General features: G+C 41.7%; 2 protein-coding genes across 4 annotated transcripts in view; both read right to left on the bottom strand.

The window, feature by feature from the left end:
• LOC132838524 (CD59 molecule (CD59 blood group)) overlaps positions 1 to 24,338 on the bottom strand; it is a 142,135-nt gene that overhangs the window by 93,185 nt on the left and 24,612 nt on the right. The gene's annotated exons all lie outside the window — the stretch shown is intronic.
• On the bottom strand, positions 1,529 to 24,145 carry atg13 (ATG13 autophagy related 13 homolog (S. cerevisiae)). Of its 3 annotated transcripts, XM_060858971.1 has the most exons (18): positions 23,952 to 24,145; positions 23,191 to 23,271; positions 22,971 to 23,051; positions 22,765 to 22,884; positions 17,374 to 17,420; positions 17,128 to 17,268; positions 16,981 to 17,021; positions 16,132 to 16,228; positions 13,312 to 13,410; positions 12,987 to 13,080; positions 12,253 to 12,351; positions 8,284 to 8,379; positions 7,635 to 7,771; positions 5,776 to 5,893; positions 5,621 to 5,698; positions 4,476 to 4,589; positions 3,396 to 3,524; positions 1,529 to 3,297 (listed from the first exon to the last, which is right to left on the bottom strand). In XM_060858971.1, exons 2-18 carry the CDS (start codon positions 23,257 to 23,259, stop codon positions 3,220 to 3,222), a joined length of 1,638 nt encoding a protein of 545 aa, XP_060714954.1. In that variant the 5' UTR covers positions 23,260 to 23,271; positions 23,952 to 24,145; the 3' UTR covers positions 1,529 to 3,219. The 3 variants fall into 3 exon arrangements, with proteins under 3 accessions (XP_060714954.1, XP_060714951.1, XP_060714952.1); XM_060858968.1 differs by lacking the exon at positions 12,253 to 12,351; XM_060858969.1 differs by lacking the exons at positions 8,284 to 8,379; positions 12,253 to 12,351.

Here is a 24,338-nt window from a genome sequence, read left to right as displayed (position 1 = left end):
CTAAGATTTGAATGGATGGGGTCCATAAAACATGGGCAAGGCCAGCCCTTTTTTCATCCATTTATCCATTTTCTATAGCCCTTATCCTACACATGGTAATGTGGAACCTGATGTATTTCAGTGGACTCAGGAGGACACCATGGGCAGGGTGCCAACCCATCACAGGGCAAAATCTCTCTCTCACACACACAGAGACAATTTAGACATGCCAATCATCCTACAACACGTCTTTAGAGGAAACCGTGGGAGAAAACCCCAGGAACACACAGAGCACATGCAAACTCCATGCACACAGGGCAAAGGCAATGATCATCATTCATGATGCTAGAGGTGTGAAGCCATCATGTCGCCCTCCATAAAATACACTACAAGCGAGTAAGGCTCTTGGTTGTTGATTGGAGGATCAGGGTTCAAGCCACTGTCACTGTCGGGCCCTTGAGTAAGGCCCTTAACCCTCACTGCCCCAGTGGTGCTGTATCATGTCTGACTCTGTGCTCTGACCCCAACCTCCAAAGTCGGGACACGTGGAGAAAGAATTTCACTGTGCTGTGATGTAGATGTTAGAAAATAAAGGCTTCTGCTATAAAAATGACATTATATTTCTATATCAACATGTTTTTGATGTCTGGATTAAACACGTTGTACTTTGATAATACCAGGTTGTGATTTCCACCACTGGAACTAAATCAAAACAAATCACAGCACCTAAACACAATGTTAATGTATGATGTTAATTAATAAATCTAACTGCTGGGGAAAAGCTCCACTGTGTGCTTCTTACGACAGTCCTGTAGTCAGTTCAGATGAGTAGATGAGCAGATTCAGATGGACGAGAGAATCACAGGCTTTCAGTGTGTCTGAACTGAGAAGGTCACATCCTGAATGATGAAAACACCACCAGCACCACCACCATCAGCACCACCGTGGGACGGAGTTTCTCACTTATCTACTCAAAGCTTGTGCTTTTTGTGTACTGGACTTCATCTCATTTTCAACTACACAATTTTGTTTCCAGAAAGAAGTCAATTCCATTTGAAGTTTCATTTTTCATCATAACAAATGAACAAATCTGACAGTAAACCTATTAATAACTTGATAAAAAATGCGGTAGTGCTACTCATGAATGTGTGAGATCTATTGTGCAGCATGCTGTATGCTTACGCTCACACTCTCACTCGCTGCTAGACCACCGCTTCTGAACAACTTTTACATTCTCAGTTATACAAATTTCCTCTCCACATTCCTCCTGACATCTGTTCTAACTCTGCCAGATTGCTTGCCTAATTTTGGGATGCTTTCCTGAAGTAATTATTGTACATCAGCCAGATGCTTTCTGCAAATAAGGTCTGGAGTCTAGGAGTGTCATTATAGTGTCAAAATATAAATAAATAAAATTCAATCTGTTTTTCTGTTGATGTTTTCCTGGTGTGTGGATCATTGTTCTTTTTTTTCGCATTGAAAACCCAAAGCAGGTGCAAACTTTTGCACTCAACTGTATACACGAGAAAAAGACGACTGAATCCTGAGATGCTTTTTGAAATAACGCAGTTTATTGCACACATGTACATGCCAGAAAACAGCGTTTCCTCAAAACACCAACTGTAACACAGGAACACTAGAGACAGAGGAACGTGACCAGGGTTGATCTAGACTACGCTGTCTGCTTTAGTAGAAGTTTTAAAGTGTTGTGATCACAATGGATAATTAGGATTCTTGAATCAAGAATACAATTTCTACATGCTTCGAGCAAATTCTTAAATATTAAAAATATGAGCAAGGAATAAATCTGGAGAACATCCATGTGGTCAGTGAAGGATGGGGAGCAGAGCAGCGATGTGAAGGAGATGGAGTCACTCAATAAAAACCTACATGAAGAGATCAATACTCCTTTTTTCAGTATAAGTAGTGTGTTTTTGGTGAATTAACCTTCTTAGTAACGAGCAAACAGGGACATTGTGAACTTTATTTAGATCTGTCGGTGACTTTAGAGCCCAGCGCTGCAGTCCTCACTACAAACGTGCTACAGCCTTTATATTTTTGCTTATTCTTTATGCCCCTCTTGCTGATACTGCCCTGCAAGTTAAAAATAAAAAAAAAAAAAAGCTTTTTAATCTGTTTTTCTTCTGATGTTTTTCCTTGTGTATGGATCATTGTTTTTTTTTTTTAATCTTGCATTTAACATTTTTCCATTGAAAACCCAGAGGGTGTGCAAACTTTTGCACTCGATTGTATGTACAAGAAAAACCGCTGAATGTCTAAGATGCTTTTTGAAGTAAATCAGTTTATTATTAAACTATCCTCTTTATCCTGTCCAATAAGAATCTGTTGCCTTTTTGTTTTATACATCAAGCTTCTCTTTGTTTTGTTCATTAATCATGAAAATCTTTTTTCCGGATCGTTCTCTGTTCTCTGTTCGTTAGCGCTGGACTCACATCGTACGGTATCACAGTATCGTGTGCTGCATCACAGCCTCTTAATGACGGTAAATGAACTGATACTGATACAGATGCAGCTCTAGTCATGATCCACTTTCAGCACTCGCTTCCTCAGAAGATCTGATGCTGTTCAGAAGTAGAAGTGGATGTAGTTAAGCATTAAAGCCTTTTTTTTTTTTTTTGGTTTCTTCTTAAACTGGTGTAAATATAAATAAATGAATGATGAGATTTTTCAGAACAGTTTAGAATCATGTGGGCTTTTTTTTTTTAACCTCTCTGCAGTGCTTTACAAAATAAAATTAAATAATTTGTGCACTATATACATTTATTACAATGATTTGGGCCTGCCGAGGTTCCTCGACACCAACGTCACCTTTCAAACAGAATTCTTTCAGAATGAAACCAATTCAAAGGAATAAGGAGTTAATGATGGTTACATTTCTTTAAAACAAAAACAAAACAACAACAAAAAAAAAAACACCAATAACAGACAACCAAAATAAACCTGTTTTATAGACTACTGGCTTTTTTTGTACTAAGTATTCAGCTAAAAGTTCATATACTCCAGGAGGGAATCATGAATCATGCTCAAGAATATGAGGAAGAGGACGCAAAAGAAAAGAGATTTAAATATTACAGCGTACAAATAGCAGACGAACAGGAAACCCTAAAGAAGTCAGCCGTATAATGATCTGGCTGAAGGGAAAAGGAAGGAGAGAAAAAAAAAATAACAATAAAATACAAATAAAAAAAGATTTTAATAGTCGTCGGATTTTGTTATGATTCACTGTAGTGTGTCCACAAATTTGTCAAACTCATCGATGTTCTGCTCGTAGATGGCCAGCTTCTCTGGCAAAGTCTCCTGTAGAGTAAACATGCGGTCAGAACATACAGTCAGTAGAGTAACAGGACATTAGGACACGATCACGCTGAGATTTAAGGCTTTAATGTTTTCCTCACCAAGTCCTCAGCCATAGACTGAGCGCTGACGTCGATGGAAAGGCTTGTGAGCTGCGGAGGATTCTGAAACTCTCTGTAAAAAGTGCCCAAGTCCATCGGCAACAGGTCGTCCTTAGAGAACGCTGGTTTCTGCAAAGCAAACAAAGCTACTTTTAACTTCGCGATTTGACTGATGCTTTCTACAGTCACTGCTACTGATTCACTTGGGGAGATTATTAACTCAATTCAATTTATTTGTATAGCACTTTTAACAGCAGACATCTATCTCTAATGAGCAAGCTTGAGGAGACTGAAAAAGAAAAATCTCCCTGAGGCGATATGAGGAAGAAACCTTGAGAGGAACCAGACTCACAAAGGAACCTCATCCTCATTTGGGTGACACTGAACAGTAAATAATAATGTAAATAATGTCATTTCTACATCAGTTTGTAGACAAGTGGAATTAATGAACTCATTTCTGGGCAATCTGGGCTGAAATGAAGATTTTTATGAGTGCTGATGTTCAGTAGAACTGCACTGGTTTATTGTCGGTGTTCGATAAATAAACTGGGAATTCTAGCAATAGTTTACTGAACTATCTACATTCTGTCAGTCACCATGTTGGCATGGCAACATACAGCAATTTCCAGCTGTGGGGACCATTTCCAGTGTACAAAATAATCAACGTATTGTTGTACAAAATAATCAACGTATTTGGCTATATTTTGTCTCAAAATGTTTTTTTCTTGTGGTCATTGCAGCCAGAAATGCTAGATTTTGCGTATTTTTGTTTGTTTTTGTGAAAAACTACTTAAATGGGCTTGATTTTGCGTTTATTTCTTCATTTACTTTATAAAAGCTAGATCACACCATCATTATCATCTTTATGATGAAGATTGTTCACCAACTGTGTGACTGATTAATTCCAGGTTTTCTTAAGGATATTTACAAATACTGAGAGATGTATAGACTAATATCAGCCTCGGGGAGAGAATACAGTACAGGCCTGAAGATGCTGGTCATTATAAACGTTTCTATAAGGCATATCTGGGTGTGAGTTTCATGTGTAGATATTTCCTCTATAAGTGTGTTGTTACTTACAAAGTCAACCATGACAAAATCATCTTGTGCTTGTCCTCCACTCTGGCTGGAGCTCTGGGAGTGAAGACTGTCTTGTAATGGAGACGAGGAGGTGGGTGATGCTGGCGGCTGTACCTGAACACAAATCACACACACGCACACACACGCACACACACGCACACACACGCACACACACGCACACACACACACACACACACACACACACACACACACACACACACACACACACACACACACACACACAGACACACACACAGACACACACACAGACACACACACAGACACACACACAGACACACACACAAGACACACACACAGACACACCCACAGACAGACAATAAATGACTTCTCTCATGTTGTGTATTCAGCAGTTGACCATATCAGCTCTTAATTTTTCAGCAACAGCATTGTTAGGTCACTGCAACAAACTTTCTTTTAGAATAGTAACAAGCAGAGGACTGAACAAAACACTGACAAAAACTCTGTGCTTTTCTATAATCCTGTAATTAAACATCAACATACCAAATACTGATACTGCATATTTCATCAAAAACGTGATAAGTTTTCATGCTGTTGTTTATTGATGGCTTTGATGTTCAAGTATTATATTCCAACACGTCAAAAAAACGTCACATGACCATGTGTTGTGTTTAACTTCTCACTACTACTTCAAGTTCTAAAAATAATAATGAGCGTCTTGTGTAGATGAGCATAAAGATTTTAAAGCGACGGTTAGATTAAGAGGCAGCAGAAGAAATGAAGAAACTTTGAATACAACAAAACAATGACATCTAACTATTTCAATGGATTTAAATTTTACAAATGAAGTTGTTTTTTTCTGGTGTGGAACTGAAGGATCAGAGAACTAGCACATCATCAACATACAAAGCTGGGAAAAAACCAGAAGGAACTTAATCCCCAAACAGACCCAAGGACAACACAGTTTCTACGTTTGCCTTAACTAATAGTGAAGTAAACAAGAAGAATAGATGAGACAGGATCATGCCATCTTTCTGGTTCCAGATGCCAAACTGGGAGAGCTGATGAAGCAATAATTTGATGTTTAGTTTTGAGTTAGTGGTGATGACTGACTGCTGATCACACGGCCATGTGCGTGTGCATGTTTGTACACGTCATGTTTGTACCATGGGGTCGTTCTCCTCCAGGTCGTAACCTCTGGGAGCAAACGCAGCAAACGGCAGATCCAGACTGGCAGTGGTCACCTACACAATCACAAGCCAGGAGGTTAATGCCATCTTTCTACGTGTTTTCTGTATTCTTTGTGCAGCTGTGTTCTCACCTGTGTGGTGGGTTTGTTGACAAAGGCTCCCACTTTCCTGGTAAAGGTCGTCTGGGGGGCGTCCGAAGGGGACACGTTCTTCCCTTCGCTACTTCGTGACAACACGTCTGTATCACCGCTACACACGTGCGCAGTTCACAAGTCATTACAGTAAGATATACTGAAAATAACATTACCTAATAATACAATGAAATATATATATATATATATATATATATATATATATATATATATATATATATATATATATATATATATATATATATATATACACACACACACATATACACACACACACACACACACACACACACACAGTATATCACAGAAGTCAGTACACCCCCCATATTATTGTAAATATTTTATTATATCTTTTTATGTGACAACACTGAAGAAATGACACTGTGCTACAATGTAAAGTAGTGAGTGTAGAGCTTGTATAAGTGTAAATTTGCTGTCCCCTTAACACACAGCCATTAATGTCTAAACCGCTGGCCACAAAAGTGAGTAAATTGTCCAAATTGGGCCCAATTAGCCATTTTCTCTCCCCGGTGTCATGTGACTCAGTGTCACAAGGTCTCAGGTGTGTTAAATTTAGTGTTATCACTCTCATTCTCTAATACTGGTCACTGGAAGTTCAACATGGCACCTCATGGCAAAGAACTCAAAAAAGAAATGTTGCTCTACATAAAGATGGCTTTGGCTATAAGAAGATTGCCAAGACCCTGAAACTAAGCTGTAGCACGGTGGCCAAGAGCATACAGCGGATTAACAGGACAGGTTCCACTCAGAACAGGCATCGCCATGATCAACCAAAGAAGGTGAGTGCACGTGGTCAGCGTCATACCCAGAGGTAGTGCTTGGGAAATAGACGTATGAATGCTGCCAGCATTGCTATAGAGGTTGAAGGGTTGGAGGTTCAGCCTCTCAGTGCTCAGACCATACGCCACACACTGCATCAAATTGGTCCCAGAAGGAAGCCTCTTCTTAAGATGATACACAAGAAAGCCCACAAACAGTTTACTGAAGACAAGCAGACTAAGGACGTGGATTACTGGAACCATGTCCTGTGGTCTGATGAGACCAAGATATACTTTGGTTCAGATGGAGTTAAGCGTGTGTTTGGTGGCAACCAGGTGAGAAGTACAAACACAAGTGGTCATGGTCTGGGGCTGAATGAGTGCTGCTGGCACTTTGGAGCTTGACCTGAATGGCAACATGTACTGTGACATACTGAAGCACAGCATGATCCCCTCCCTTCGGAGACTGGGGCGCAGGGCAGTATTCTAACATGATAACGACTGCAAACACACCTCAAAGACGACCACTGCCTTGCTAAAGAAGCTGAGGGTAAACATGACTGGCCAAGAGCATCCGTGGGGCATCCTCAAATGGAAGGTGGAGGAGCGCAAGGTCTCCAACATTCACCAGCATTATGATATCATCATGAAGTAGTGGAAGAGGACTCCAGTGGCAACCTGTGATGCTCTGGTGAACTTCATGCCCAAGAGAGTTAAGGCAGTGCTGGAAAATAATGGTGGCCACACTTTGGGCCCAATTTGGACATTTTCAATTAGTGGTGTACTCACTTTTATGTCCAGCGGTTTAGACATTAATGGCTGTGTGTTGAGTTATTTTGAGGGGACAGCAAATTTACACTGTTATACAAGCTCTACACTCACTACTTTACATTGTAGCACAGTGTCATTTCTTCAGTGTTGTCACATAAAAAGATAGAATAAAATATTTACATAAATGTGAGGGGTGTACTCATACACTTCTATGAGATACTGTATATATTACCTATATAGGATACATTTCAAAGAAAGAACAGCTCAGGAAGAAAAGAATGCGCTTACCTGCTGCAGTTGGAGGTTGGAGGGTGTGGTACGTCTGCGGCGGGGCAGGACGGCACACGCCCATGGTCTGCCTGAGTGCCATGACTGGGCTGAACCAGCACCTGTGGGACTCCACCTTCCTTCCCTGGAACTGCTATCTGTTGAACAACAGTGTTCACTTTTCTGCCCACAATCTTCTTCAGAATCACACTATAATTTGACGTGTCTCTCAAACTGAAAACAGATGATTCATCACATCCATTGACAAAAGGACATTGTGGCACATCCTAGTAGTCTGGCTTGAGAGAATACTTGGCTATTTAGAGGGTTGTGTCAGCGACTGTGTTGTGTGATTTTATCACCCAAACGTAACAAAAAGATCAGTTCATTTAGCATTCAACTTGTGTGAAGAACAATCTCCCAATTTCCTCACAGTGTGAATCGATCTCATCATTAGTTAAATAAGTCAATTTAAACTCTCTTATTAAAATGTCCAAAAGCCTTTTTTTTGCAGCCAGCTATAAAGCCAATTACACCAGGAGTGTACAGTGGCTGTTCTAGTTCACTCTTCAATGCAGGCTAAATAAACAAGAACAAGGTCCATTAGCTCCTGTCTGGGGGATGTTTTTAAATACACAGTGGAAAAACACTCTGTGTGTTACTGAAGTACCTGGTGTGGGTGGGCAGCAGCAGTGTAGGCAGTAGGATGGCACAAATCTACTGGCCCCAGGAGGGGAGTCTGATATGACAGACGAGAAGTGCAAAGCTAAAACAAAGTGAAAGCAAACAAAGGAGAGTGTGAGAGCGTGAAAGAGAGGGAGAGCATGGAAGAGAGAGTGAGAGAGAGAGAGAGAGAGAGAGAGAGAGAAAGAGATTACTTGCTTATTACTTGGTTAAACCTGAAAGATCATTAAGATTCCATTTCCACTTTTAATGTATTTAGCAAATGAACGTACATTTAACATGCAGCTGTATGAAGAGCATACAAGTTCAAAGTTCAGCCTGTGTACAGTAACTTATTACTGCGCTCTTCTAAACAAGCCTGATAAAGCAATAGTCTCTGCCTCTTCTGACCACGATTTTGTTTCACAACGGGAAATGGAAACCTATCGGATTCTACAATGGAGGTGGAAATACAGTATCTAAGGCCATATGAGAAGTAAATTGTGGGACTAAACGCATTTAAAGTCCAAATAGTTGGTGTTCTCAGACAGGTCAGGAACAGAAGGCACATTTAGGTCTAAAATTCCTTTAAGACAGTAACTGAGTAAAGAGATTGTGATTTGCTTGGACATTTTATACGCGAGTAAGTGACTGACTGTCATAACACTTAAACTACATAACTGATGACTTGTAAATATAGCCTAGAGAAGCCCAGAGAGTCTGGCACATGAATGAATGAAAGACTTTTAAATGATTTTATTAGCAGGAGGCGAGATTATGTTTCCAGTAGACTTACAGTTTCTTGCCTGCCTACATGCGTATACATGCAGGTCCATAAGTATTTGGACAGTGACGGTAACGTTAAAACTTTGAAAACAAACTTTACTTCAAGGGAGTTTTTCCAAATCTAACAATTTACTGGACAAACTTACATAAAGAACACATGGACAAACATTAGTACTTGCATGCAAATCTCTTGCAGTCTGTAACAGCCTGAAAACTATGAACATGAACACAAAATGTCAGAGATTTCTCCCAAGACTTTACTGCAGCTGCTTTAGGGTGCTGCTAGTTTGTGTGTCTTTCTGCCTACATTAAGTTAAATGCGAGCTCAGACAGGACGAGGTCCGGTGACACTTTTAGCTCTTGGGTTTTTACACAATACGTTTTAGGACATTATCCATCTGTACAGTGAAGCAACATCCAGATTTCAAGTGAAGCTCAACAGAAAGTATAGTTCTATACACTTCATCAACACCAGTGATTCAGTTCCATCAGCAGCTCATACACACTCCTGCCCTAACACTGTCTCGGTAAGCAAGATGATGCAGTTTGCTTGGGATCATGATCTCATTTCATCATTGTTTCATCTGTCCAAAGAACCTTGTTCCAGAACTGCACAGGTTTTTTTCTTCCTTTCTTTCTTTCTTCCTTCCTTTCTTTCTTTCTTTCTAGATGTTTTTTAGCTAACTCTAACAATAAATCCTCCTCCTCTAGATGACAAAAGAACTGATTAATGTCTACAATCAAAAGACGTGTTTAGTTCAAGTGTTCTTGGCTCAAGATGTTGGCTCTTGGACAGAAGTGTACTCTCTTAGATATGTTCTATTTTAGTTGTTTTCTGTTGTGTTTCAGATGTTTTGGGGTTCCTCAGCTCGCCAGCATTTTCTTAATTGGTCATTAAGAAGGCCATGAAAGTGTTTATCAGTCAGCTGTCCAATTACTTTTGCTCGTGTGAAAATGAAGTTACTATTGAAATTAAATGGCTGTGATTCATAAACTATTAACGAAACACTTTTGTTAAACCCCTAGAATTAGAGCTGAAAGTCTACATTTCAAACACAGATTGGTTTTTAAATCCATTGTAATGGTGAACAGAAACAAAACGACCCAAATTGAGTTGGTTCACATCAACCCAACTATAAGGTCCACAGTAACACAACCAAACAGATTTAAAGGATTTAAACAACATCCAACTCTTTTTATTCACCAAGTCTCGAGGTACATTCGTCCCCATTCTCCCCCTTTCACCTCTTTCTTTCTTTGCACAGCTGATGAAAACAGTAAGTCCAATACATCCTTTTTTTGTCTCATAATATATGTGTGATATGTCAAAGACAAGCCAGTTCCTCACTCTCTAACTATCGACCGCTTACAAATTACTCATAATGTGTCATGATTTTTATTTGTGTGGCTAAAAGTAGGACCACAGTTGCACAACAGCATCACAGTAAGCATCACAGTTCATGTCATCCAATCAGGAAACAGCAACTGATGCTGCTTACAATAAGTCATGAGTTACGTGGCAAGTGGCTTTTGTCAGGCTGGAATGAAATAAAATCAACAATCAGCTCGTGTTTGGGTTTGATGAATTTTACCGTTGACCTGATTGATATGAAACACCAGATCAGATTGTGTGTAAATGTTAGTTTAGTAAACAATCTTCTTTAACTGGGCACAAACGAATGAAGCGGGAGTTCGTGCCATAGTGAGACAGTCACCCACACAATCATGCCTGGTGCCATGTTGGTCATTCTAACTATTTATAAATTAAATAGTACCTCATGACATTTAAATATTTTCAATAAATTCATATATATTGATTTATAATCCAAACTGAATTAAGTCTGAGCTGAAATGTATACGGATCCTTTTTGAAGCAATTTTAAGTCATTTTTATGTTTTAATTTGAAATGAATTTATTTTTTTTTAGTAAATAAATTAAAATTTTTCATTTCACATCCTCATTAACAGGCTAGTTCAGATTATGTTGTGTTACATGTTATATCTGATGCAACAAAGACAATGGTTCCAATTTACTAAAAATAAATAAATAAATAAATAAAATGAGCAGAAAGCACACAGACAGACAGACAGACAGACAGACGAAATGAGAGCTCTGAAACAGTGGAGTGAAGACTCGAGTGAAGGTACAGTAGGATAAACATCAGTGTTAGATTATGAGAGCAAACGACAGAAAAAGAGGGAAAATTCACCACAAGGAGGTTTGCGCATGTTTTATTTATAAGACTCGTATTAAAACGTGCACAAAAACATTCTTATGTACTAAAACCTGAGTGCAGTGCAGAAATAATGAGCATCATTAAAATTAGATCACAAGCTGCATAATCTTTCGTTTAGATGTTCTAAAAACGCTGGTTTTAAACAACAGAAATGTTTTATTATCTGCGTTTTATTGTAGGCTGTGTTCATACACGAGACATCGCCTCTAAAATCCCTCAGATCAGCCAAGCCTAATTTAGCAACGATAAATAAATGGGACAATAATCTTTAAATATTTTCCAGCTCAAGCTTTTCAGGTAACACTGACTGGGAGGAAATCCGTTCGCTGCAGCTCGGAGCTTCATCTGGGTGCTTTTCTTGTAATGAGAGAAGTAAATAAATCATGAATGATGTCTGTACTGGACCATCGGATCAAAAAAATCAAAGTCTATACGCTTAATGTGCACAAGCAGATTTCTTTGCTTGTCAGTATTAAAATCTCAATGAATTAAACTGCACTGATTAGAAGTTTAATGATATCGGTTGTGGACTGGTTTATTTTATCTGTAGGATGATCAGACGATGGTCACTCTTCTGTTTACATGTGTGTAATGTTCGGTTTGTTATTGCTCAAAAGTCAGTCATGAATTTAAGCTTTGATTGCTGACTAAATTCTAACTCTAACTCACATACGCTTGTGTGAGTAATTACTAAGAGCTGCAGTGTCTTTCATGCATTCAACACTTGTGTGATGGATTAGAACAGTGTGGCAATTTTTTTTGCTTAGGCAGCAGTTAGGCAGCAGTTAGGCAGCAGTTACGAAGCAGTTACGAAGCAGTTAGGCAGCAGTTAGGCAGCAGTTAGGCAGCAGTTAGGCAGCATGTCTTTATTATGTTAGTATGTTGTTGTTATTATTATTATTTAAACTGTAAGTCACCCTACACACTCACACACACATGCTCAGAGGACTCACTTGCTGTGAGAAGCCCAGCCCCATCACAGGGACCTTCAGAGTGGCCGTCAGAGAAGGTTTAGGACTTTTACTGTGTGCCTGACTTACTGTACACAGACACTACAATCACACACGTACACAAGAAACAAAAGAAAAGAAAGAAGGAGCAACGAGAAATGAAAACAACCACACTAACAAGAGGAAGAAAAGAAAGACGAAGACGAGACTGAAGAAGAGATCAGGAGATGAAGATAATTATGATCGATAGTGAATATCAGTGAAATGAACAAAACTACACTGTACACTGAGCCACACTGAAAATGAAGGACAGAGACATGTTCAGGATTAGACAGTGGAACTGCCTGAAGAAACCTGATGAGTCTCATTAACACTATTGTTCAGATTTCGTGCAGGTTTAGTAGAAGTTCCACTGAAACTTCGACGTCATCTTTCCATTAATGCTGCATTCTTGACATTGCTGTACAATTCATCTGATTTTATGCTTTTGTTTCTTCACTGTAATGTGTTTGATGTCACTTCGAAATGTGTCAGTGTGCCTTTTTACCCAGTAACAGATCAGCTTCAGTTCACACACAAGAGCCTCCTCATGTTAAAATTTAAACTCTGTCAATTTTCATATAAAGTGCACAAGTGTTATCCCTGTGTGTATGTGCCATGTGTCACTGTGTAGAACGAGGAGTTAAAATCACTACGAGGAAACGTTTTGTCTGCTGTGTGTTCGGCTGGGTTTCTACCTGAGAAGGTGGAGACGTGGAAAAGGAGGTGGTGCACACTTCCTGCGAGTCCTCCACTCCAGCATAAACCCCTCCCTCTTCCTCACCTGGAGCTCTGAGACAGGAAGAGTGAGAGAAACAATAACTTGGGAATAAGAAAATCTTAAAAAAAGACAGAAAATTAAAGTGAGTGTCAACACAGAGTGTTTCCATGGCTACGGTTAAAACTATAAGCTACCAAACTGTGGTTACTGTGTTAACCTACAGAACCAAAAGAGGTCTGAATCCTGCAAACTAACACATATCCGAATCAGTGCTATAGAAGTGTAATGTAACAGACAAGCACCTGTAGTTGCAGGGGTGCATTAGGGCCGTGTTCCCGAGCGGACGCTCCACAAAGTGGTCTATGATGATGCCCATGATGGGACCCGTCCTCTCAAACTGCCTGCAAGCACGACACATTGAGTAGTAACTTAAAGGAATACTGCAGCAATTTTCAGCCTAAACTCTGAGCACTAAAAAAAGACTAAACTGAATTCCAGCAGTGTCACCAGATTAAATTCTTCCAGCTCACTTATACTGACAGGTTAGAGTCAGCTGTCAATGTTCCAATTTGTGTTATAAAAGGTATTTATAGAGTGAGGTGTGAAGCTGCAGGTCTCATCATTCACACATCCATTCATCTATTGGTCACAGCTCCATCCTGGTCAGAGTGAAGGAGGAGCCTGAGACAATCCTGGGAGAACTGGGCAGCAACACAGACTGGATGGGACTCTCAGTCACACACACACACTCTCTCAGTCACACACACACACTCTCTCAGACACATACACACACACTCTCAGTCACACACACACACTCTCAGTCACACACACACACTCTCAGTCACACACACACACTCTCTCTCAGTCACACACACACACTCTCTCTCAGAGACACACACACTCTCTCAGACACATACACACACACTCTCAGACACACACACACACTCTCAGTCACACACACACACTCTCTCTCAGTCACACACACACACTCTCTCTCAGAGACACACACACTCTCTCAGACACATACACACACACTCTCAGTCACACACACACACTCTCAGTCACACACACACACTCTCTCTCAGTCACACACACACACTCTCTCTCAGAGACACACACACTCTCTCAGACACATACACACACACTCTCAGACACACACACACACTCTCAGTCACACACACACACTCTCTCTCAGTCACACACACACACTCTCTCTCAGAGACACACACACTCTCTCAGACACATACACACACACTCTCAGTCACACACACACACTCTCAGTCACACACACACACTCTCAGTCACACACACACACTCTCAGTCACACACACACACTCTCAGTCACACACACACACTCTCAGTCACACACACACACTCTCAGTCACACACACACACTCTCAGTCACACACACACACTCTCAGTCACACACACACACTCTCAGTCACACACACACACTCTCAGTCACACACACACAATCTCAGACACACACTCACTCACTCAGACACACATACACACACACTCTCTCAGACACACACACACACACACTCTCAGTCACACACAAACACACACACACTCTCAGACACACACACACTCTCAGACACACACACACTCTGACACACACACACTCTGACACACACACACTCTGACACACACACACTCTGACACACACACACTCTGACACACACACACTCTGACACACACACACTCTGACACACACACACTCTGACACACACACACTCTGACACACACACACTCTGACACACACACACTCTGACACACACACACTCTGACACACACACACTCTGACACACACACACTCTGACACACACACACTCTGACACACACACACTCTGACACACACACACTCTGACACACACACACTCTGACACACACACACTCTGACACACACACACTCTGACACACACACACTCTGACACACACACTCTGACACACACACACTCTGACACACACACACTCTGACACACACACACTCTGACACACACACACTGACACACACACACTCTGACACACACACACTCTGACACACACACACTCTGACACACACACACTCTGACACACACACACTCTGACACACACACACTCTGACACACACACACTCTGACACACACACACTCTGACACACACACTCTGACACACACACACTCTGACACACACACACTCTGACACACACACACTCTGACACACACACACTCTGACACACACACACTCACTCTCTCAGACACACATACATACACTCTCTGACACACACACACACACTCTCAGTCACTCACACACACACACACAGACACACACTCTCTCTCTCTCAGACACACACACACACACACACACTCACTCTCTCAGACACACATATACACACTCACTCAGACACACGCACACACTCTCAGTCACACACACACACTCTCAGACACACACACACTCTCTCTCTCAGACACACACTCTCTCTCTCTCAGACACACACTCTCTCTCTCTCAGACACACACTCTCTCTCTCTCAGACACACACTCTCTCTCTCTCAGACACACACTCTCTCTCTCTCAGACACACACTCTCTCTCTCAGACACACACTCTCTCTCTCAGACACACACACACACACTCTCTGACACACACACACACACACTCTCTGACACACACACACACACATCCCCACCACCCTACACCTGCTCGCTAACAATCCCCACCCCCGCCCCCACACAAGCACACCACCACCACCCCCGCCCCCATACACACAAACACACACACACCCACCCACTCAGACAAAAAAAAAAGTAGCAATGCACCCCTGAGAATATTTTTGAAAGAAAGCTCAGAATTGAACACGGGACACTCGAGCTGTGAGGCACCAACACTAATCACAGTATGACTGTGTCATCTCTACTGTATTTGTGTAGGTCTGGTTTCACATGGATATCACAAAAATCTCTTATTATTGTGTCCCCCCCCCAAAGATTAGAGCTGCTGCTTCACAGCTGCAGAGCCCTTAGTTCAACACTGAGTTTGGTTGATTGTCTTACATTTATTCCTTATACATTTATTCCTTACACATCGCAATTCGTTGTATGTTGTTTAAATGTAGAAAGTTAATCTATTCATCTTTTTGTACCTGGAGGACATGAGGGCCAGATTGGTGCGGTATGCACAGGAAAGTGTGAGAGTTCCTGTAGGAGTACCTACAACTCCTACACGTACTGTCTGAAATCCTGTACAAAGGAAGGGGGGGAGAGAGAGAGAGAGAGAGAGAGAGAGAGAGAGAGAGAGAGAGAGAGAGAGAGAGAGAGAGAGAGAATAAAGAGAGAGAGTGAAAGATAAAGAGAGAGAGAGAGAGAGAGAGAGAGAGAGAGAGAGTGAAAGATAAAGAGAGAGAGAGAGAGAGAGAGAGAGAGAGAGAGAGAGAGAGATAAAGAGAGCGAGAGAGATAAAGAGAGCGAGAGAGATAGAGAGCGAGACAGGGAAAAAGAGAGAGAGAGACAGAAAGAGAGAGAGCGATAAAGAGAGCGAGAGAGAGAAAAAGAGAGAGAGAGACAGAGAGAGAGAGAGAGAGAGAGAGAGAGAGAGAGAATAAAGAGAGAGAGTGAAAGATAAAGAGAGAGAGAGAGAAAGAGTAAAGAGAGAGAGAGAGAGTGAAAGATAAAGAGAGAGAGAGAGAGAGAGAGAGAGAGATAAAGAGAGCGAGAGAGAAAGAGAGCGAGACAGGGAAAAAGAGAGAGAGAGAGAGAAAGAGAGAGCGACAGAAAGAGAGAGAGTGATAAAGAGAGCGAGAGAGAGAAAAAGAGAGAGAGAGACAGAGAGAGATCAAGAGAGTGAGAGAGAGAGAGAGAGAGAGAGAGAGAGAGAGAGAGAGAGAGAGAGAGAGAGAGAGAGAGAGAGAGACAGACATGTTTTGTTAGACTGAATAGCTGTGTATAATGTAAACTCCTAATAATCCCAGTAATCTTACTTTATAAAGTCTTACCTTCACCCAGTCCTGTTAACTGCACATCGCCAAAATATATCCTGCCAATGAAAGGACTAAATAAATGACCTAATCAATGCTGATTACAGATGATCTGAGTGTGTATACAGGGATCAGACTGTGTGTGTGTGTGTGTGTGTGTTTTACCTGTATAGGATGACATAATCATGGCCTTGATTGCGTGACAGTTTGTAAGCAGGGGTAACTCTGGTGATGGCCAGGAGAGATTTCAGGAGCAGGGACAGACGCGTGTAAACCGTGTAGGAGACTTTAATGTCCTTTTCACACCTGAAACGAGGCCATTCATTCACCTTTAGCCTTCACTACACTGGTACTGCAGATTAGAAAGTGAAGTTTACGGCTCTAGATATAATAATGTGTAACGTGACTCACTTCTCGTTCATCTCCAAGCACCATGTTTCCAGTTCCATTGAATCCCCCTGCACAGTGGACAATTACGTTACACTGGGAAACGGTTCTCACATTACTTTCATAGCTGCTTTGCACACTGACCCACCCTGCTCATGTAAATAAACCTCTTTCTTCTTTACACTACTCAAATATCGGTGTCCTGAAAAGGTTAGGTTAGAAAAGCAGAGAAACTTTGGGTCTGGTTTCATATAGAGGAAGTTTCATTTAAGGTGATAGACTGAAGTGAGTTGAGGCACATAGTATCACACAATAGGCACAAATATCACCAGAAGTGGTGTTAAATAATGATGTAAAGGGTTGTGATGTGTGATGAGAAACTGAGTGTGATGAGAAACTCATTATGCATGATCAATTTGTACAAACACTAGGCCTAACATTTATATTGCATTTCTTTCCTTCTTTCATTTATTTATAAAGCACAATGAAACACAACATGTGACCAATGTACTGTGGAAAGATAAAAAGAATGAGATTTTATATACAGTGTAAATCGTGTATAAAGTGAACTAATGTAGAAATATAAAAAACCTACTCCAGCTCCAATATGTATAACATTAAAAGCCAAGGATTAAAAATGTGCTCTGAAAGTAGAAGGATCAGGGCAGCTGATCAGAAGGGTGTGTACCGGTGTGGGCGGAAGTGTACCAGTGTACGGAAGTGTTCTGATGGTGTACTGACCGTGTACTGATGGTGTACTGACCCGGGAGTGTACTGATGGTGTACTGATGTGGAAGTGTACTGATGGTGTACTGATGGTGTACTGATGGTGTACTGCCCATGTACTGATGGTGTACTGACCCGGGAGTGTACTGATGGTGTACTGATGGTGTACTGCCCGTGTACTGATGGTGTACTGACCCGGGAGTGTACTGATGGTGTACTGATGGTGTACTGACCCGGGAGTGTACTGATGGTGTACTGATGGTGTACTGCCCGTGTACTGATGGTGTACTGACCCGGGAGTGTACTGATGGTGTACTGACCTGGGAGTGTACTGATGGTGTACTGATGGTGTACTGACCTGGGAGTGTACTGATGGTGTACTGATGGTGTACTGAGCGTGTACAGACCCGGGAGTGTACTGATGGTGTACTGACCTGGGAGTGTACCGATGGTGTACTGATGCAGAAGTTTACTGATGGTGTACTGATGGTGTGCTGATGCATAAGTGTACTGATGGTGTACTGATGGTGTACTGATGGTGTACTGATGTGGAAGTGTACTGATGATGTACTGATGGTGTACTGATGGTGTACTGATGGTGTACTGATGCAGAAGTGTACTGATGGTGTACTGATGGTGTACTGATGCAGAAGTGTACTGATGGTGTACTGATGGTGTACTGATGGTGTACTGATGGTGTACTGATGGTGTACTGATGGTGTACTGATGCAGAAGTGTACTGATGGTGTACTGATGGTGTACTGATGGTGTACTGATGGTGTACTGATGCAGAAGTGTACTGATGGTGTACTGATGCAGAAGTGTACTGATGGTGTACTGATGGTGTACTGATGGTGTACTGATGGTGTACTGATGCAGAAGTGTACTGATGGTGTACTGATGGTGTACTGATGGTGTACTGATGGTGTACTGATGGTGTACTGATGGTGTATTGATGGTGTATTGATGCAGAAGTGTACTGATGGTGTACTGATGGTGTACTGATGGTGTACTGATGGTGTACTGATGGTGTATTGATGCAGAAGTGTACTGATGGTGTACTGATGCAGAGGTGTACTGATGGTGTACTGATGGTGTATTGATGCAGAAGTGTACTGATAAAGCAGGACTCTGAGTTATGATGATAACCCTTTAAGCTTAAACACACAGTATATTGAGGCTGAGAAATGCAGAGTGTAGATGAGTGGGAATAATGTCACCTATGACACATGCACTAGAGATTTATGTCATTTTATTAACCTTAGATTTCCTGGTTCTGTAGCAGTATTAGTGCATTGATTTGCTCAAATATTTCTTAAATAAATGTCAAAACAATTTCAATAAAAATAAAATTTCACTTTCATTTCCAACAGGCTATTATCACAGTCCTGCTTTTTAATGGAGATGAGAAACGCTTCGGATCAATGACCAAGAGCTAAAATTAAAGTCAGTCAATAAATGTCAATCACACAGCAGCAAATCACACAAAGCCAGAGGAAGTAGGAGAGAAATCCTGTCTCATCAAACCAAAATGATAGAACTGATATTTTTACACACACAGACAGACACACAGACAGACACTCACAGACAGACACACACAGACAGACACACACAGACAGACACACACAGACAGACACACACAGACAGACACACACAGACACTCACAGACACTCACAGACAGACACACACAGACAGACACACACAGACAGACACACACAGACAGACACTCACAGACACACACAGACAGACACTCACAGACAGACAGACACAGACAGACAGACACAGACAGACAGACAGACACACAGACAGACACAGACAGACAGACACAGACAGACAGACACACACAGACAGACAGACACAGACAGACAGACACAGACACACAGACCGACAGACACAGACAGACAGACACACACAGACACAGACAGACAGACACAGACAGACAGACAGACACAGACAGACAGACACTCACAGACAGACACACACAGACAGACACACACAGACAGACACACACAGACAGACACACACAGACAGACACTCACAGACACACACAGACAGACACTCACAGACAGACAGACACAGACAGACAGACACAGACAGACAGACACAGACACACAGACAGACACAGACAGACAGACACAGACAGACAGACACAGACAGACAGACACACACAGACAGACAGACACAGACAGACAGACACAGACACACAGACCGACAGACACAGACAGACAGACACACACAGACACAGACAGACAGACACAGACAGACACACACAGACAGACAGACACAGACAGACACTCACAGACAGACACACACAGACAGACACACACAGACAGACACACACAGACAGACACTCACAGACACACACAGACAGACACTCACAGACAGACAGACACAGACAGACAGACACAGACAGACAGACACAGACACACAGACAGACACAGACAGACAGACACAGACAGACAGACACACACAGACAGACAGACACAGACAGACAGACACAGACACACAGACCGACAGACACAGACAGACAGACACACACAGACACAGACAGACAGACACAGACAGACACACACAGACAGACACACACAGACAGACACATACAGACAGACACATACAGACAGACACATACAGACACACACAGACAGACACACAGACAGACACACAGACAGACACACAGATAGACACCCACACAGACACACACACAGACACACACACAGACACACACACAGACACACACACAGACACACACACAGACACACACAATGATCTGATTGCTGCTAGTCTGCAGTCACTGAACTACAAAGTGGCCACTAGACGGTTCTTGTTGCCATAGTAACACTGTTTATTAGTGAGTGAAGCAACCAGCATTCCAAATCATTTTTCTGCTGCTAAAATGAAACATTCTGGAGGGAGATTTGGTGTTTTGTGTATAAAATTCATCAGTGATTATCTGCATCATGTCATACAAGATGAAGGAGAAGCCGTGTGCTCGTCATAACGGATCACATTCTCTACTGTCTTCACACCTATTAGTGAACTTAATGAAACTTTTCTCAACATTGTCGAGTCGCTGGACACAAACACAACAAACACATCCATTCTGTGACAGTTACACAAATTTGGTTTCTATATTATTGAGTCAGTAGTAAACATTTTAGATTTCCAAATATTACTTCTCCAACATAAAAAAAATCTTTAAAAAAAGTTTGTTTATAGATTTTTCAGACTAAAAAAAAGCAAATGTTATAAACTGAGTCTCCAAAAGAATTGCAGCAAATTTTTCAAGATGCACGGTAAGCCTGAGCCTACTGATGTTTTTTTTTTTTTTGTGGACAGAGGAAAACGGAAAAAAAATCCAGGACTCATATAATGACAGCATCTCAGCATGGACCACACATGGAACCTTGAGGTAGACGAGCTACAATAGCAGCAGAAGACCACATCGGGTTCCTCTCCTGTACCAGAAGCTGTCATGAGACTCAAAATGGACAAAATCACCTGGCCTTTTTCCAGTCTTCAGCACCAACAGCAACAAAAGATCCTCCACAGTGCATGAAGATCTCAGGAGATCAGCAGTGTCTGAAATATTCAAACCTGCCCGTCTGGCACCAATATCAACACCAACACAGTTACTGTAGCAGAAATCACACAGTTTCTCCATTCTGATGTTTGATGTGAAGAATAACTGAATCTCATGACCCGGATCTGCAGGACTGGCTGATTAAATAACTGCATGAATGTGCTGGTAGATGATGAGCACACGTTCTGAAAAGTGCCATTATGCCATGGATGGCCAAGTAAGCATTCAGGGAAGAGCTTTCGCATCATGGAGGCAAACGGAGAGAATGAGTAGGTGATTCTTCCGGCCCTTAACCAGAAGAACACCTAGAGCCTGAACCCTTTCTGGACTTTTCAGTATTTCCACGACACCTACAACCTCAGTCGGACTTTTACACAAATGGCACTTTAACAGTATATAAGACATTATGTTTTATTCCGGGGGGCACGGTGGCTTAGTGGTTAGCACGTTCGCCTCACACCTCCAGGGTCGGGGTTCGATTACCGCCTCCGCCTTGTGTGTGTGGAGTTTGCATGTTCTCCCCGTGCCTCGGGGGTTTCCTCCCCCGGTCCTAAGACATGCATGGTAGGTTGATTGGGATCTCTGAAAAATTGTCCGTAGTGTGTGATTGCGAGAGTGAATGAGAGTTTGTGTGTGTGCCCTGTGATGGGTTGGCACTCCGTCCAGGGTGTATCCTGCCTTGATGCCCGATGACGCCTGAGATAGGCACAGGCTCCCCGTGACCCGAGGTAGTTCGGATAAGCGGTAGAAGATGAATGAATGAATGTTTTATTCCTTATTTTATTTTATTTTTTTTATTCTCTATCTTAGTGCAATTGGCTATTTTCATATCAAGAGAAGTCATAAAAAAAGCATTTCCCTACATGTCGTATTGTGCGTGACTGTGTATGAGACAAAAATAAAATGATTTTGAACCAAAACAAACACAAAGATAACAAAACAGCATATGGACAGTTGAATAACAAACTCCTTCTAGTTCTATATCTATAGTCTGTGTTAAGATTCACACCATCAGAACATATGTACCGGTCATAACAGAATTCCCCACTTCACTTAACGTTTAACATCTGTGACCTTCACTTCACCATATTCTTTACAGACACATTTACCTCTGATGTTTTCAGGGAAATCTCCACACACATGGAGCGTCCAACAGTGGGCAGCTGTCCGGCCAGAGCTTTTTTAGCTTCATGGGTCACCTCTGGGATGTCTTTAATTGCTAGGGTGAACTAAATTAAGTGAAGACAAATACAAACATTAAAAGCAGAACACAGGTTTCTATCTAATGTTTAAAAGGAGCTGGTGCAGGGTTTACCCAGTCTGAGCCTGTGGGGGAAGAGGACGAGCGAGTGCAGATCTTCTCACCCAAACGAGCCTGTACTATTACCTGCACCGTCTATTTACACACACACACACACACACACACACACACACGTTTCATCATAAGTGATAAATGTTCTTGACAGTAACAAAACTCTAGGTATTGTACAGCTTAGGCACAGCATGTTTAGGAGGTAAACAATGGCAACTCAAACCTTCAAGACAAAAAATTTGATGAATTTGTCCAAGTCTTTCCTATCCTGTGGGCTCAGATCGCTGTCCATCCTGATCCGAGCCTGTGTGTGTGTGTGAGAGAGAGAGAGAGAGAGAGAGAGAGAGATAGAAGGTGAGAGGGATAGAGATGGAGTTTTTGTTAGAGAAATTACAATTTCAGGTGAGTTTGCTGATTTGTCTAGACCACAGATTCTAAACCCTGATCCTGGACGACCCACTGTCCTGCACCTTTTGGTGTCTTTCCGGCTTTTTCACCCATTCCAAATAAAAAAGCACACAGTTATAGAGCAGGGGCAGCACAATGGTGCAGCACTTAACACTGTTTCCTCACAGCTCCAGACTCCAGTTACTTTCTGCTCCTTCTCTCTCGTATTCACGTTTCACATCATTGCCCTGTGTCTCTGGGATTGCCTCAGGATCCAGACCTCAGGATTTCATCCCACAAAGTACAACTGTTCCACCTGAGCACTCACTGTCTACATCCCAGACTGCACACAGCTGTACTTTACAGTATCTGTCACTTCCAACAATAACATGTCAATAGCACCTAGACGTTCATCACTGTAAGTGTCACCAGAGCTTCAATGTCGTCTGATATACACTTCATATCAACTATTATCATCATCTTCTCTGTGTCCAAGAGACTGATGAGATCTAGTTTTGATTCCCAGTCTGAAAAACTGAAGTCAATATTATTGCTAACGCTGTTGTGCTAATGCTAGCTAACATACAACATACTCACTTTTCATCACAGACTCTTCACATTCGCCGCTTATGCTTCAGATTTGCTTTAAATCTCAATTTACAACGCGTACGCTTTGTATAAAATGTTAAAATACAGACATAAAGGTTGTCAAGTCATCACAACGCCAAAGCATGCTAAGTCTGCCATTTCTTGTTTATGTTATTAAGCAGCTAGGTCACTAACATGACGTGTTCAAGTAGGTCATTCGGAATCAGCAGATTCGTCATTCTCTATTTACCTCAGGATTATCGGTCAAAAAAAACCTATTAATCAAGTACCAAAAGAAATTAAGTGTATTTTTCTCTCTTTTTAAAATGTCGGTAAATTTATACAGGGTTTATAAAGCAGGCTGTTTATACTACACTTGTCGTGTAGCGAAAGTAA

The sequence above is a fragment of the Tachysurus vachellii genome, chromosome 23 (assembly GCF_030014155.1).
Source record: "Tachysurus vachellii isolate PV-2020 chromosome 23, HZAU_Pvac_v1, whole genome shotgun sequence".
Lineage (NCBI taxonomy): Eukaryota > Metazoa > Chordata > Actinopteri > Siluriformes > Bagridae > Tachysurus > Tachysurus vachellii.
This window is presented reverse-complemented; position numbering and strand designations above follow the sequence as displayed.

Coding starts and splice junctions, on each gene's coding strand:
- atg13 (XM_060858971.1), bottom strand. CDS start 23,259: ATGGACAGCGATCTGAGCCCACAGGATAGGAAAGACTTGGACAAATTC. Junction 22,885..22,970: donor CCCCCACAGGCTCAGACTGG/GTAAACCCTGCA, acceptor CACTTAATTTAG/TTCACCCTAGCAATTAAAGA. Junction 13,411..16,131: donor CTGGCCCTCATGTCCTCCAG/GTACAAAAAGAT, acceptor TCGTGCTTGCAG/GCAGTTTGAGAGGACGGGTC.